The sequence below is a fragment of the Pantherophis guttatus genome, chromosome 1, assembly GCF_059756535.1.
Source record: "Pantherophis guttatus breed Tessera chromosome 1, ASM5975653v1, whole genome shotgun sequence".
NCBI classification, from domain to species: Eukaryota; Metazoa; Chordata; class Lepidosauria; order Squamata; family Colubridae; genus Pantherophis; species Pantherophis guttatus.
In genome coordinates, this window is record NC_142063.1 from 186810216 (window position 1) to 186827099 (window position 16884).

General features: G+C 40.1%; 1 protein-coding gene across 1 annotated transcript in view; it reads left to right on the plus strand.

Annotated features, from left to right (window-relative positions):
- PHF11 (PHD finger protein 11) overlaps positions 1–15984 on the plus strand; it is a 37778-nt gene extending 21794 nt beyond the window's left edge. The window contains exons 7-10 of the mRNA XM_087886402.1: positions 7593–7656; positions 8720–8842; positions 10927–10998; positions 15728–15984. Coding sequence (XP_087742528.1) covers positions 7593–7656; positions 8720–8842; positions 10927–10998; positions 15728–15858 — 390 coding nt within the window. The 3' untranslated portion in view covers positions 15859–15984. The remainder of the gene's footprint in view (positions 1–7592; positions 7657–8719; positions 8843–10926; positions 10999–15727) is intronic.
- The last annotated feature ends 900 nt before the right edge of the window (positions 15985–16884 follow it).

Below are 16884 nucleotides of genomic sequence, written 5' to 3' on the forward strand. Positions count from 1 at the left end.
AAGCTTGCCTCGCAGTAGCTGACCCGCAGGGGACTCGAGGACTCAGTTCATCTGCAAATTAAAAAGAGCTTTGATCCGTCATCACTTTGTTCAATTTTTAACAAAATCTTTAACAAAATTCTATCTATTTTATTTTGCCATAGCACTTATTTCTAAATTTTAGATCATATATACAACTAATACCATCTTTAAAAAAATTAACACATATTTATTTAATCAAAACAATAACCCTTCTATTAACCCACCTTAATTCTTAATTCAATTAATAACTCATAATAAAACAATTCTTACCCTAAATCCTCACTATTGACAATACAATTCAAACATATTTGTTTCATTATACTCATTAAATCTTTATTCCATTATTATTTATAAAATTTAAATCTTATCTTTTTAATTTTAGAAATATAGCATTTTAACATTTAAACATAGTTCTTAGTTCAAATAATGCTCTTTAACACAATTTCCCAATTATCCTAAATTCTATCTATCAAACCATACCATTTATATAACACCAATTAAGTAATTTTTGTTTATAAATCATAATCATATATTGTTTCAGTTTTCTTTTCTTTTTCACTTAGGTAATAAATGTTCAAATTATCACAATTGTTATACATATTTAAATAATATCCCAATTATTATAGCTATCACTTTTCTAATTTAACCTTTTCTTTTATCCTTCCACTGTTAATCCCAATGTACAAAATACATCTTTATTCCACTGTTAATCCCAGTGTAATCATCTTTATTTTTCTCACTGTTAATCCCAGTGTAATCATCTTTATTCCACTGTTTATCCCAGTGTAATCATCTTTATTTTTCTTACTGTTAATCCCACTGTAATCGTTTTAGTTACTCTTAATCCCAGTATAATTATCTTTATTTTTCTCACTGTTACTCCCAACATAATCATCTTTTACTTTTGTAGTTGTATTATTAAAAATATTAAAACTATAACAATTGTTATAGGTATTTAAACAATATCCCAGTTATTATAGTCATCAGTTTCCTCAAGTAGTATCTTTTAACATCTTAATAAAAAATTAGTTCATTATTTCCATTGCTATATTTCTTTTAATGTAATCTATTTTCCATATATTTTAGCTTCAATCCCTATTTCATTTCTAAATATCTATAACATAATTCTTCTCATATTTGTTTATCTCAATATGGTCATTTTATAAATCCAGGTCCTGGACTTCTTTAAATTTCTTAATATTTTCCAACCTTTTATTCTTTTATCATTCAGTATTAATCTCCATATAATCATCATTATATCATTATTAATCTCAGGATAATCATCATTGTGTTATTGTTAATCTCAATATAATCTCTAGAGACCTCCTTTTTATTATTAGTATTCACATATTCAATTATTTATTCATATTTAATCACAATATCTTTATCTTCTTTATTTTCCACTTCTATGTCTTATTTCTCCATCTTCATTTTCTTTTCGATTTTTATATCCTCAAATTTTGTCCTCTGTGCAACATTATAGTTATTTCTTTTATTTCCATTCTCCAAATCAAATAATTGCTCCAATTATAAAAGTTCCATTGTATTCCCTTCTATTTCTTTTTTTATTCCTCCAAAAGTCAAGCCTCTTGTAAATAAGAAAATCCTCCTCCACAAGTTCCCACAGTTATTATCTGTGAAGTTCACAATTTTCCAAAACAAGGAACCAAGTTGCAGTGTTCCTTTTTACTCCAGATGGTGTCTCTCTGCAATCCACAATTTCCAATTGCTTAATAAGTATCCATTTTGTTTCCATTATATCACAATCTTACTTGACTTCTCTTTTTTCTTTTTCAATTTAAAAATATCAAATCATATTTAAAGTCCAGTCCAAATTTAAATAGCTCTTCTCACTTCTTTTTTTTTCTTTTTTCCCCTTTTATTTATACATCCCCCTTTTTTTCTTCTTAAAGCTTATTATCCATTCTTTTTATTTTTCTTGCCATTTAAAAAAGAAAGGGGGAAAAAAGGATCTCTTTATTTCTTTCCAATACTTTGACCATGTCTAATTGTTTAAAGTTTCCAATTAGTTTGTTCAGAAATCAATTTTCAATTGGGTTTTTGTCTTTTCCAAATTACATTTCAAAATCCTCTTTGCCCCCATGCTCCTTAGCCACTATTACACATTCGGTGTCTTATAGTTGTAAGATATTTCTCCTGTTGTTATTCAAGCCTGAGTTGGCTGTCACTTACCCGGCTTCAAAAAAACCTCAGTTCCATTTCTTTCTTCTCTCCAGCTCTATACTTAGCCCGATTGTCCCAGCTTCGTGGCAGCCGCCATGTGAGCAATGCCTGCTCTTGAACCATCGGTGATCCCTTGGGAGCAACAAGTAGAACACTGGTCTCCTTCACCTGGGGCTTCATCCACGCCTTTTTCTGCTGGCTTACAGCCTGGTCAGCTGGGTGACAGTCAATATCTGGATCATTTGTCCACCTTGATTACTAATGCCATAGGCATTGAAACAGGATTACAACAAATATTGGCTGCTATGATTTCTGATTTTTCTAGAGCTCAATCTTTCCATCATAGGCAATAAGGGTTGGAGTGTTCCTTTCAGGATTGGAGTGTTCCGAGGCATCTTCTGGCCAGGCCTCCCTTTCAGGGGAGGAGATGCAGCAGGATATTGAATTATCTGATGATGAGGATCTTTTACCTGACCAACCATCATTCGTTGGACTCTTTAGAACTCATCTCTTCTGGTCATTGCTGCATAAGGCCAAGATGACCACTCGATAGGGCTCGGTCCAGTCAACTCCTGGTACTGTTTTGGAGCCCGCTGACCTGGCTGATCCCTTGTTTGTAGAACCCACCATTGAGTCTGAGGAGGTTCCGGCCCCTAGATTTTTTTTATTTATTTATTTATTTATTTATTTATTTATTTATTTAATTTATATACCGCCCTACTCCCAAAGGACTCAGGGCGGTGAACAGCCAAACAGTAAAAACACATAAATACAAAATTTAAAAACAAAGTAAAATCGAATTAAACAAATTTGGCCGAAGACATATTAAAACCCCAATCATTTAAAAACCAATTTAAAATTTGCGTAATTAAAAAGAGGGAAAAATTAGGCCAGGCCCGCCTGGTGGAATAAAAAGGTCTTAAGAGCGCAGTGGAAGGTGCGCAGATCCGGGATCCTGCGTATCTCCGGGGGGAGCTCGTTCCAGATAGTAGGTGCCCCCACAGAGAAGGCTCTCCCCCAGGGGCCACCAGTCGACATTTTTTGGCCGACGGCACCCAGAGGAGCCCCTCTCTATGAGAGCGTACCGGCCGGTGGGAGGCTATTTGTGGTAGTAGGCGGTCCCGTAAATAACCAGGTCCTAAACCATGGAGCTTAGGACCTGGCACATGTGTCTCGACATGACACATCAACAGTGGGTCTCTCCAGGCTTGGGTCCTATTCTCAGCAGTTTGGACAGATGCCTGTACAACTTTGATTCCGATATGACCAAGTCGCTACAGGTTCCAGTGGTTGACCCTCCAGTGGTGGCTCTGTCATCACAATCCAACCTACCAGGTCCTCTGGAGGAACACCTCCGTCCAGAGGATAAGAGATCGGAGCAATCTCTGGTCAAGACCCATCAGGCTGTGGCCTGAGCCGTTAAGGCAGCCTCAGCTGCATCATTTTTTTAACAGGGCTTCTTTGCTCTGGTTAAGGCAATTACAGGACCGCCTCCCAGTCACAGATACCAGGTCCCACCAAGATCTCAACAAGATCATGGCAGCAATGAATTTTCTGTCGATGCAACGCTAAATGCGTCTCAAATTGCATCTAAGGCTATTGGATCTTCCATCACTTCTCGTCGCCTCCTGTGGCTTCGCCAGTGGCAGGCTGACACTCTGAACAAGTGGAGACTAGCATCTTCCCCTTATAAGGGAGAGAAATTATTGGGCGAATCCCTAGGCTCTATTCTGGTGGAGTCTCGGGACAAACATAAGATTATGCCTAATTTGACCAGATGGGCGGAGGTCTGCTTGAATCTGTATTTTTGTCCCTCTTCCTTTCAGGGAGTGGACAGTGGTTTTGGAGGGCAACGATCGCAGAGATAATTTGCCTTCAGAAAGAGTCAGGACAGGCAGGGCATCCAGGGGCACCGTTAGCCACCCAAATGTTCCTTTTGTGGCGGGGGGTGGGGGGGTGTCACCTCTATCGACAGTCCAAATGACTGCTCTTCCAAGTCTCCCATAGGGGGCTGGTTGGCTCTCTTTCCCAACCAGTGTGAGGCTTCTACTTCGGACTCTTGGGTTAGGGAGATGGTAAGGTCGGGCCTCTCCCTGGAATTCCTGTCCAACCCTCTGAGGTTCTTTGTCTGCTGGCCTGTGTCGCAGGATCGGGTGAAGCGGTGCATCATGGATTCGGCCATAATACACTTATTGGTGCACCACAGTCAGGTTTATACTCTTCCTGGTTCCGAAGTCCTCGGGGGATTGGAGGGCAATTCACGATCTTAAGACCTTGAACCATTATATAGTGTGTCGCAGGTTCAAGATGCAGTTTCTCCACTCCATTCTGGAGGGCGTCAGAAAGGGCTACCTCACGTCGGTGGATCTCACAGAGGCCTACCTGTATGTCCCCATTTATCCAAATTACAGACAATTTCTCTGTATTCAATATGCGGGGAAACATCAGTACCAGGCGTTACCTTTTGGCCTGTCCTCTGCCCCAAGGGTGTTTACCAAGTTGATGGCCGCCTTGGTGGGCCATCTCCGGACTCTACCTGGATGACAACCTCATCCAGTCCAGTTCAGAATCCCGAGCCAGACAAGATCTAGATACTACCATACAGGTCCTCCAATGTCATGGCTTCTCAGTGAACCGTTCCAAAAGTCATCTGATCCCTACAACGCGTTTGCTCCATCTAGGGGCAATAATAGACACAGTGGAGTCAAGGGTATATCTTTTACCGGACCGTCAATCCAGCCTGAAGGACCTGGCAGTCAGAGTCCAGTTGGATCATGCCTCTTCCTTGCTGCTTCTCTGTCATCTTCTGGGAAAGATGGTGTCATGTTTTGGCATCACGCCTTGGGCTCATCTCCACAGCAGGGCCCTGCAGTGGTTTCTCCTTCCATTCCAACGAGCTCGGCGCAGCACATCTCCAGTACGAGTGGAGGTTCCACTAGTGGTCCGGTCTTCTCTCACATGGTGGTCTTCCGACACCGTTGCCCAGGGTTCCAGGTTCCGGAAGCCTCATTATCTCACGCTGACGATCAACGCCGTCTTTGGCTGGGGTGCTCATCTTGGATCCCACATGGCTCAAGGTCAGTGGTCCCCGGAGGATCTTTCACACACCAGCCAGTCCACCTGGCTCACAAAAGTTTCGAGTCCCTTGTGTCGGGGTCGGCCATATTAGTGCTGACGGACAACGTGACCACCAAGGCCCACATAAATCATGAAGGGGGGGACCCAATCCTTAGCTCTGATGCAAGAGTCAGAGCAGCTGATTTTCTGGGCGGAGTCACATCTGTCTTCCATCCGAGCGGACCACATATCAGGAGTGGCGAGTGTCCAGGTAGATTAGCTCAGTTGGACTTCTGTCAACCAGGCAGAGTGGTGTTTGGATCTGTCTCTGTTCAGGGCTCTGACAGATCACTTCAGACTCCCGGTGGCGGATGTGTTTGCCACACAGGACAACCGTCAAGTACTGAGGTTCTTCTCCCGGTTCCCGTCTCTGGAGGCGGAAGCAGTGGATGTGTTGCGGAGCCTGTGGCCATCAGGGCTCCTGTATGCCTTCCTTCCTCTTCCTCTGATTCCCAGAGTCATCTGGAAGCTCTTGGAGGAGAAGGCGGAACTTTTACTTCTGGCTCCTCATTGGCCCAGGAGACCTTGGTTTGCAGATCTAATGGCTCTCTTAGTGGTCTGACCCTGGAGGTTGCCTCGGGACAGGATCTCCCTCAGCCAGAGGGTGTTAGTACACCCGGACCCGCAGTGGTTTCAACTAACCACTTGGCACTAGAATGGGGCCTATTGAGGGAGGACAAATTCTCTTCCAAGGTCATTGCTACTATCCAGGTGTCCTGCAGGGATTCTGCCAACTGTATCTATAATGGTACATGGCTGTTTTGTACCTGGTGCAAGAAAGGGAATCTAGTTCCCACTGAAGTTTCTGTGGCTCAGGTTTTGGACTTTCTTCAAGTCGGTTTGGATGCTGGGTTGGCCCTTAATACTCTTCAGAGACAGGTGGCAGCCCTTTCTTCCATTCTTACTTGTGGAACCAGGAATTCCCTGTTGAGGCATCCGGTAGTTCGACAGTTCCTCAGGGGGGCCTCCAACCTTCGACCACTGTGGTTCACCACTTTCCCATGTGGGAAAGTCTTAACTGCCCTTACCCGGGGTCCCTTTGAACCCCTACAGAAGGTTAGTTTGAAATTTCTTTCCTGTAAGGTGGCATTTTTGGTGGCTATCACCTCTGCTAGGCGCATATCTGAGCTGGCGGCTCTGTCCACCAGGGTGGATCGCTGTGTTTTCCACACTGACAGAGTAGTTTTACACCTCGACCCTACGTTCCTTCCAAAGGTCAACACTTGGTTTCATAGGGCTCAGGAGTTGATTCTGCCCAATTTTTGCCCGGAGCCTTCACACCATTTGGAACGTGTTTGGCATACATTGGACATACGGAGGGCTCTCCGCATATATGTTAAACGGACCTCTTCTCTGCTGAGGACAGAGTCCCTTTTTGTTTCTTTTCAGCCTGCTACCCTCGGCAGCAAGGTCACTTCCTCCACCTTGGGTCGTTGGATCAGGGCTTGTATATCTATGGCATATGAAGCCCAGGCCTTACCTGTGCCCAGGCGTATCACAACTCATTCAACACAAACTGCTGCAACCTTTGCAGCTTGGGCTACCCAGGCCTCTCTGGAGGAGGTCTGCAGAGCAACTACTTGGTCTTCCCCTTCCCCTTTTGTACGTCATTACAAGCTTGACACTTACACCTCGGCTGAGGCTGCTTTTGGCAGACGGGTTCTCCAGCGAGTTCATTCAGACCTAGGACCGCAGGCCTGGACTTCTCCCTCCCAATAGGACACAGCTTTGGTATGTCCCATTCCTGACTGCTGTTTCCTCCAAGCTGAGAAAGGGCGTATCAGGTAATAACCAACGCCCATTCTCAATCTAAGAGAAGCTGACAATCTGAGCTGTCACATTCTGAAAACTTAACAGTTTATGTCTCTATTTTTTTTTATACTTGGAAGTATATTGCTACAGTGTCTTTTTTGTTTTATTCTTGGTAGTCTGTATGCTGGTACTGCCATCCTGTGTTGTAGGTTTTAAAACGTTTTGTTTTACTATGTGAGCACTTCTTGGAGGATTTTTAGTGTAAAACTTTTATCATCAAAACAATTTAGAATCAAAACTTAAAAAAGCTTGTAAAAATCCTCTATAAACAACATTTACTGTAATTATTTTACTAATAAATGAGATATGACTAAATATAATTTTAGATTACTTGGGAAGAATTTAATTTCTCTGACTTTGTTAAAAATGAATATATAGTGATAATGAGTTATATCAGTAATTTGGGCCATGTTAGCCACATCAGTAATTTGGTGCTATGTTAAATCAAATATTGGCAGAATGGTGAGACAGTTGGGGAAGAGAACATGGAAGTCATCAGTGAAAAAGGCGACCAACCCAAAGGTAAAACATGGGCAATATTTGTCAATTGTTAGAATTCCTAATATAGGGGTGATGGTTGTTATTTATTTCTGTCCTAAGACAGTTTATGCAACTTTCTCACCTTTCCGATTACAAATATAATTATAGATAGCATCTCCTTTCTTAGAGGCGATTCTTCAATTCTCCATTAATGGAGAATTATGGAGATGATGTTCTTCATTCCTGCATAGAAATCTGTAACATCAAAGAGTTGAACTATTTGGCTCAAACAAGATTAAGCTGAGATGTTTAGATGGGGAGAGTGTTGTTTCTCTTGAAGAATCATGTCTAAACACACTGGCCTGGTCCAGCTTTTTTGGCATGTCGGTTAATGACTTAAAAGCCTCCTGTTAATGGAAGGGGAATTTCCACCTGGGAAGATTTTGCTGGAATCAGTCAATAGTTTCAACTTAATTATCTAATTAATTCCTAATTGCCTCCTTGTAATAAAAGCCTAAACCTCTAAAATCTTAAAAGGCATGATTCAGGTCTGTCTAAAAGAGAGGGTGATCTGGGGTTCCTCAGAGGATGTTATGGTGTCATTCGTCAGAGATTTGTCCTGCCCCAACCTTTCTTGCTTTCTGCAAGATCTTAAAAACCTGGGTTGGTTGGCTAGCTTGGAGAATGAGTTGTACTGGGTTGTACAGTTGAGCTTGTATCTTAAATTGATGGTGTTGCTTGATTTTTTGTTTAATCTCAGCACCTATATTTGTTACCTATTTAATAATCTTTTATCTTTTTTTTATTTTCTGTTAGTCATCCAGAGTCCTATGTTTTATTTTGTTTATACATTCATTTATTGAATGAGAAAAATAAAACGAAATAATGAAATAAAATAAGATCAGTCTTTTGGCTATTTCATTTAGAAACCAACCTGTTGATCTCTTTGAGAGGAACATTCCTGATGCTTGTTCACCACTTTTATTCCTAATGTTTTCTGCCTTTATGCCTTGAAAATAATTGTTATTGAACAATGCTTCACTGTGCCAGGTGAACCTGAAGTTAAAAATATAAAGCGCACATCATTGTATTTCTCTCTCCACAGAAAGGCTAGAGTTTTTAAAGAAGTGTAAGCAGGCTGGGCTTCTGAATGAAATCTTTGAGAAAATGTTGACTACTCTTCGCCTGGCACAGGAAAAGCTGATGGATGACAATACTTCAGAAGCAGGTATTATAAAGAATATGGTATTCTCAATTGTCTGAGATCTCATATCCGAGAGGTTTGATCCCAAGAGTACTGTTGTGTCACCTCACAGTCTTCACTTCTCAGAGCTAAATGTTTCTGGTTTCTTTGCAGTTTCCAGTCCTCTATCATCTTTCTCCCTTGAATGCATCCCAGTTTGGTCTAAATAATTCTTACAGAGTTTATCTGCTAATCATGCATGTGAGAAAGATCTTAGAACAGTGGTTGACTGCAAACTAAATGTAAATCAGTGGAGTGACAGGGCTTAAAAATGCAAATGCAAATGTTAATTTGCATCAAAATAATTATATTTTCCAAATCACAGGAGTATATAGTTCTGCTTTATTTTTCATTGGTCAATTTCCCTTAATGACCACAACAAGGATTGCTGGAACTGTCATCACACTAAGTGGAATATTCAATAAATGAAATGGATGTTTCATTTAACAACCACTTGACTTAGTAACACTTACCGGTTCCTGTTATGGCTGTTAAGTGAGGACCTGTGGTTCTATCACTTCTTAGTAAACTGTTACCATTTTGCATCTTCTTTAAACAATGTACCGTATATAGCAATTATTTTAGCGTCCTTTCTGTTGTTCTAGGCTTCCTACACTTCAGCTTGTTTTCTCTATATGCAAAGCTATCTATTTACCTGTTTGTATTTCTTGCTGACCAGTCCTTCCTTTTGTTTCCTACATAATTTTTGTTTTCAGACTTTCATTAAGGGTTTTCTATAGCCTTATTAACTTTTTCCACTGCCATGTCACCAGAATTATTTGAAATATGTTTTTATTTCTTTTTCAGTGTCTTCCACAAATCTTGAATGTTATTTCTCATCTTCTCCTACTGTAAACTTAAATTTCATTTTTTTGAAGTGAAAATATAAGATATTATATCCTTAAATCAAAGACCATAATTTCCTTCAATAGTCATGCTATTTCCAGTTCTTCAACTAAGTATTTCTATTGGCTAATGCCAAATAAAGAATAGCTTATTTTCCTGTGCCTTCTTTCCTTTTGTAGTTTGCTGTCACCAATTTTGTGGAAGGCCCTTGCCTGGTAATTGTGATAATAGGAAGGCAGAGGAAAACAAGCTATTCTCAACTTGACATTAGCCAATAGAAAATATTCTATTGGCTAATGCCAGGTCTGTATAGAAGTCTGAATATTATGAGTAAATCATTCTTCAAATTATCTGGTCCCAAACATACATTAGGATATCAGCAAATTGCCTAAGTACTTGTTCTCCTGTGAGTTTGTTCTCCTGTGCTTTCCTTTACTTTCTGAAGAGTATTGGCACAGATTTTGTGGACGGTCCTATATCAGGGGTGAAATCCAGTAGGTTCTGACAGGTTCTGGAGAACCGGTAACGGAAATTTTGAGTAGTTCGGAGAACTGGCAAATACCACCTCTGGCTAGCCCCAGAGAGGGTGGGAATGGAGATTTTGCAGTATCCTTCTCCTGGAATGGGGTGGGAATGGAGATTTTGCAGTACCCTTCCCCTGCCATGCCCACCAAGACACACCATGCCCACCAAGACACGCCCACAGAACCGGTAGTCAAAAAATTTGGATTTCACCACTATCCTATATGCCTCTTTGAGAGTTTTTCATTTAGAAATATATTGCTATGCTTTGTCTCTGCTGTCTAAATGTTATCATTTTATATCAGAATCTAACCCTGTCTTAAAAATATTATTTCAATTTAAGGATTATTGGCCTGGATTTGATTCTTTCATGTTGCCATTTTTAACATGTTTAATGTTGCATGTTCCATTAAAATCATTTTTCTTATTTTGAGTTGCCTTAAAGAAAAAAAATTATTTAATGAATTTAATGAATTGTTCTACTTTCCTCAATTGCTTAGAATGTAAATTCTCAATAAATATATATAATCATCTTTAAAAGTCCCTTGCTACAGTTAGTGTTTTGAATTTAGATGCAACTTCGGATATGGTATTGATAAAAAGGGAATTTTAAAAAATACTCTGATCATTATCATCATGCATATTTTAAAGGAAGTTTGTTTTTTTTGAAGAAGTACCAGCATTGTTCTTTCTATCCTTAGAGTATGAAAAAACAGTCATATCACTTTTTGATTGTGGTCTCTTTGAAAATATTCTTAGAGCAGCTCATTCAGGTATGTATAAAACAAAATGTAACAACTCTTACAGTTTGTAGAACCAAGGCTATTTCTTTTAAACTAGATAGGAATACAAATAAGTACAGATAAGAATGCAGTACTATTTTTAGTACTGTGTTCCTTTGATCATGTCAGTCATTTGATCTAGGAAAAAACTCAGCAAATAATATATTCAGGCAACACAGTGAAACTTCCATTTAGCAGGCTTCAGATGCTATAGTACAGGGATCCCCAAGCTTTTGGACTTCAGGGACCACCAAATTCATAATTTAAAATCCCACGGACCACTAATACGAATCCAGCCCGCCACTTGCTGAAGCGCCTGGACTCCCAGTGATGGGATGGGGTCCTTCAGGCACTTTCCCTTTCTCTCTCTCTCCCTCTCTCTTTCTTTCTCTCTCTCTCCCCCACTCTCTCTCTCTCATTCTGATTCTGTCTCTTTCTCTCTCTGATTCTCTTTCATTCTCTGTCTTTCTCTCTCTCTCATTCTCTCATTCTGATTCTCTCACTCTCATTTTCTCTCGGATTCTCTGTCTCTTTCTCTCATTCTCTCTCATTCTGACTCTTTCTCGCTTTCATTCTCTCTCTCTGTCTCATTCTGATTCTCTGATTCTCTCTCTTTTTCTGATTCTCTTTCATTCTCTCTCTTTCTCTCTCCCACTCATTTTCTCTCTCTCATCTTTCTCTCTCCCCCTTTCTCTCTCTCTCCCCCACTCTCTCTCTCTCATTCTGATTCTCTCTCTGATTTTCTTTCATTCTGTCTCTCTGATTCTCTCTGATTCTCTCTTTTATTCTGTCTCTTTCTCTCATTCTCATTCTGATTCTTCTTTCTCTCACTCTCATTCTCTCTGATTTCTTCTCTCTCATTCTCTTTCATTCTCTCTCTTTCATTCTCTGTCTCTTTCATTCTCATTCTCTGATTCTTTCTCTGATTCTCTTTCATTCTCTCTCATCTCTCTCTCACACACACTCATCCTCTCTGATTCTCTTTCATTCTCTCTCATCCTTTCTCATCTCTCCCTCTTTCACTCTCATCTCTCTCTCTCTCTCACTTTCTCTCTCTCACTTTCTCTCTCTCACTCTTTCATTCTCTCTGATTCTCTTTCATTCTCTGATTTTTTTCAATCTCTCATCCTCTTTCTCATCTCTCCCTCTTTCACTCTTATCTCTTTCTTTCTCTCTCTTTCTCTCTCCCTTTCGCCTATCTCTCCCACTTTCTCTCTCTCACACACACACACACTCTCATTCTCTCTCTCTCTCTTTCTCTCTCTCTCTCCCCCCCTCTCTCAGCAGGGGGAAGAAACAGCCCGGCGTTGCCGCCACCTATTGCTTCGGCCCGCCTGCATCGCCACCCCTCTTGCACCATTACCTCATTCCAGCCGGTGAGGGCTGCGCTGCAAAGTTGCAGGTTGCACGAACCTCCCTTTACCGCAGAGAATTACAGCCTCACCATGAGCTGCCTGGCCAGTCCCATATTCCAGAGCTCTAATCACAGGACTGGCCATTGCTCATCCTGGAGCAGCTCCTCCACCCGGGTGCACCACAGATCACCAAAATTTTCTCACAGACCACTGCTATAGTACAAACTAATTTTTCTACCCAACCCTCTCCAGAAAATAACAAAGCATTACTTTAACTGTATGGCTTCAGTGGCAATTTGGACCATTTTTATGATGATACTATATAGATGATGCAAATAATACAATTTGCATCATTTAATGTCATTTGTATAATGATAATACAAATGATGTAAATTGGCACACTGACATAACTTGTATAGACATTTGGAGCTAATGGATACTTTTATCCATCTAAATCAGCGGTTCTCAACCTGGGGGTCGCGACCCCTTTGGGGGTCGAACGGCCATTTCACAGGGGTCGCCAAAGCCTTCTCTCGCCCCCCCCCCACGCCTTCACTCACCCTCACCCTCTGCCTCTGTTGGATCGCCCGGTCGCTGGTCGCTTACCCCGCCCACTCCCAATCTATTGCTGCCTCCTGAGTCCCAGCTGATGGCTAGAGGGAAAAAAAACTGTTTAAATTCTTGCCTCCGGGCTTCAAAGGGCCGCCCTACAACAGATCAGTGTTAAAAGAAAACAAATGAGAAGATCGGTGCCTGCAAAAATAGAAAAAACAGCCTCTTTCAGCTTCAGCAGAGGTTAATTAGCATAAATTGATTAGCTCCCCCTCCCCCCCCCTCAGCTGATTTGCTCTCAGCTGTTTTGTGCAGGCTCCTTTGCAAGCTCTTGTTTTCCAAGCTGCAAAAGAGTGCTGGAGCAATTTTTTTTCCCCTAGCTAAAACGAAACTGAAAGGGTCTTTGCTGCAGCGTGACAAAATGAAGCAGGGAGAGAGATTTCTTTTTCTTTTTGCTCACCAAAAAAGGTAGGTGCAAACAATGGGAAATTTAGGGCAAAAGAGGAGAGTTCAAGATTTTAAAACAAAAAAGAAAAAAAGCTCTATTTAACTAGGGAATTGTAATAATTGAGATACTATTAATTGTATATTGTGTTGAAAGCAGAAATGGTTAAGTTGTGGTTTGGAGGAATATATGGGGGAAATTATTTGGTTTATTATTATTGGTAAATATAATTAATGGATTTGTAAGAAATTGGATTGTATGGAAATAATTGGAATATTCATGTTCATATTGATTAATATACAAAAAAGATAATTATATAACTAATTGATTTATATTAAAATGTTGAATTTGTATTAAACAACTGTATTACATAGTTAACCAATGTGAGGATGGATATAAAAATAGATGACAATGCGAAGGGGTATAATATAGAATAGAAGGTAAAAAATGAATTTGATTAAGATTAGAGATGAGAATGAAGGGTAATATTGGTTTTTTAAAAAAATAGATGAGGAATAAATATGGTAAAAAGGAAATATAGAAATTGTAAATTTAATTGAAATGACTAAATACTGTGTTGGAAGAAATATCCTTCTGGGTTCTGCTCCAAGTGGGGAAAAAGACACTGGAAACATGGAGACTGCTTGGAAAGATGGTTTAATGGTGGACAGGATCACATGGCTTGATGGGGCCCATTGTGTTAGTTTCTGTTGCTATTGTGTTGCAAATGTCCTTTGACAAAGGATTGACTTTCTGCCTCTGGCCCATTAACAAAGGGTGGGGGGCAGGAAGGTGGGAGCTGCTTTGTCTGTAAAATATGCTTCTCTATTTCTCATCCAGGGAAATATAATATTCTGCCTTTTTAATATTTCCCAAAATATTTCATTCTTCTAGGAAAGGGGTGGGTGCTAACCTCCTACATCTGTTTAAATTTGTGAACCGGCCAAATACTCCGTTCAAAGAAAATACGTTGTATGTTTGTATGTGTGTTTCTAATTATTGCTATTTATTGCTATTTGTTCTCTTTTATTCTTCAAAGTTTAACAATTCATTCTTTATCTTAATATCTTAATATTTGTTTGGGGTTGACTTTCTTCCCTTTCATCTTTTTTATTGTACAGCAATCTTTCTCCTCAAACCTACCACCTCTGTCTTTTCTTTCTTTCTTACTTTCTCTTCCCCCCTCTTCTTCTTCTCCCTACTTCCTCTTCGTTTCTCCTTCTCCTCCTCTCTTCCTCCCTCTCTTACCTTCACTCCTACTCTAATTTCCCTTCCCTTCCTTCATCCCTCTCTATTGCTGTATCCTCTTATGCATATGGACTACTCAGAGGGCTGAAAAAGTTATTTTTGACTGGTCCTCGCACTTTTGACCAGTCCTCGAACTTACGACTGTCCTCACAATTTACGTTTTTGCCCTATCTTGTCACCATGGTGAAGAGAAGCAGTTGTGAAATGAGTGACACAGTTGTTAAGAATGCTGCACAGGCATAAATGTGAGGATGGTCATAAGTGTGAGGACCAGAAAAGTGCGAGGACCTGTCAGAAATGACTTTTTTCAGCCCTCTGAGTAGTCCCTATACACATAGCCATGGCCACCCGGTCACATCACCAGCTAGCCACGCCCATCCAGTCACATGACCTCCAAGCCACACCCACAAAATAAGCCATGCCCACAGAACCGGAAGTAAAAAAATGTAGAACCCACCCCTGGTTGGGGGTCACCACAACATGAGGAACTGTATTAAAGGGTCGCGGCATTAGGAAGGTTGAGAACCACTGATCTAAATGATCCAGTAAAACAAAATTTAATGATATTGCTTTGTCTGCCTTACAAAGGATGGGACTATTTTATTGCAAATCAATACTGGTGCTTTGTGCCAATTCTGCCTCGTTTACTTCAGTTGCACTCTTAGATTGACTTGTATGTGACTTTGTAGAACAATGTTCTACAAAGTCTTTTGATTCCTGTTCCTGGCTCTGTCATTCTGGAGTAGAGAGAATATGTCTTTTACATACCAGTTATACTTTGACAATTTTTCACCAAGTTTGTAGGTTTTGTTGTTTCTGTTTTTGGGGGGGCAGTTGAAAAAGAGAAAGAAAAGAAAGGAAAGAAGAGGGGAGGGGAGGGGAAATCATAGAAGGGCTGGCAAACGTAATGGATGGCCCCCATCACTGCCCACCCTAAAATGCAATGTTTGACATTCTCCCTGAAGGACTGTGGCCCTTAGGTTTCCCCAACGTTGTTATCCTCCTGGCATTGCTCTTCTAAATCTATATACTTTAATAATAATGTGTCTTGCATAAATAATACTTTTTGATATATCTCTGCATATATTGCTAATCTTAAACACCAATTTTATTTATACAGGAACAGAGGGAAAAATTCAGGAACTAATGAATACCCGGAACGGTTTGGATGCTCAGATTGAATTTTTAAGAGATTTAAAAGAAATAGTATTTCCTATCTCAGAAGACAATACCTCAAGTAGTATGTCTTGAGTAACCCACCATCTTTAAAATGTTCACTGATTTTTTTTCCAGGTCACTTTGGTATAACACATTTTACACATGGGTAACTGCTGTTTTTCCATTTTTACAGTTGAGACCTTTTTGATCTAACCAATGTTTTACCATTAGTTTTAAATTAGAATGTATATGTCAGATCCGTGAATCTGCCATTCTTCAGGGGAAAGGGGGGAATCCTACCTGCATTATTTACTTTATTGCTTTCTTCCTCTTGTATCCTATTTCCTGCATGCTATTGATTTATAACCCTTTGCCTGGTGCCTAGGCGCCCTGGAATTTTCGCACCTTTTGGGGAATGGAAGGGGATGGAGGGCCATGTGGGTTACATCACCTGAAAGCCGGCAGATGATGACCCTGAGAAACTTCCCTTATTTCATTCTCAGAGCGGCTGGTACAATAACATCTTCACACCTGCGGATTGGCTGAATTCACATTGGACTGTTGGGAGGGGTTCCTAATTTCTTTTATTCTACTATATTGCCTGAGGGATCTCAGAGCCTGCTTTGATTTCGTCCTGCTGTCACCCCTGTTCAATAAAAGATTCTTTTTGAAATGCCAAGTTTCAAAAGTCCTTACTTTCTTGAATAAGGGGGAGAGGCCGGATCTTACAAGATTATAGCTTTAAATACCTTCTATTAGATGAAAATTGATGGAACAAAATGAGTGAATTCACCATATACACTTTATCTGCTGATGGAATTATTAACATGCTACTGTAACTCACTCTGGTTTTGGTTTACGGTTATCTTACAGAGCTACCAGATGTGGATTGATGATCACTAGAGAGTAAAAAGACAGACAAGTACCCAATACTTTCCTGCCACTTAATGGTCATTCAGGTTTTTGCAATTCAGATTTGGTATCTCTTATCATAATACACTCACTTAATTTCCCAAAGAAACTGCCCTTCCTGCTTCAAGTTTTATGAGAAAAATTGTGCATATATACTTATACATATATTTAGTTAATTGTGCTAATGAGGCCTATTTATATAAATCT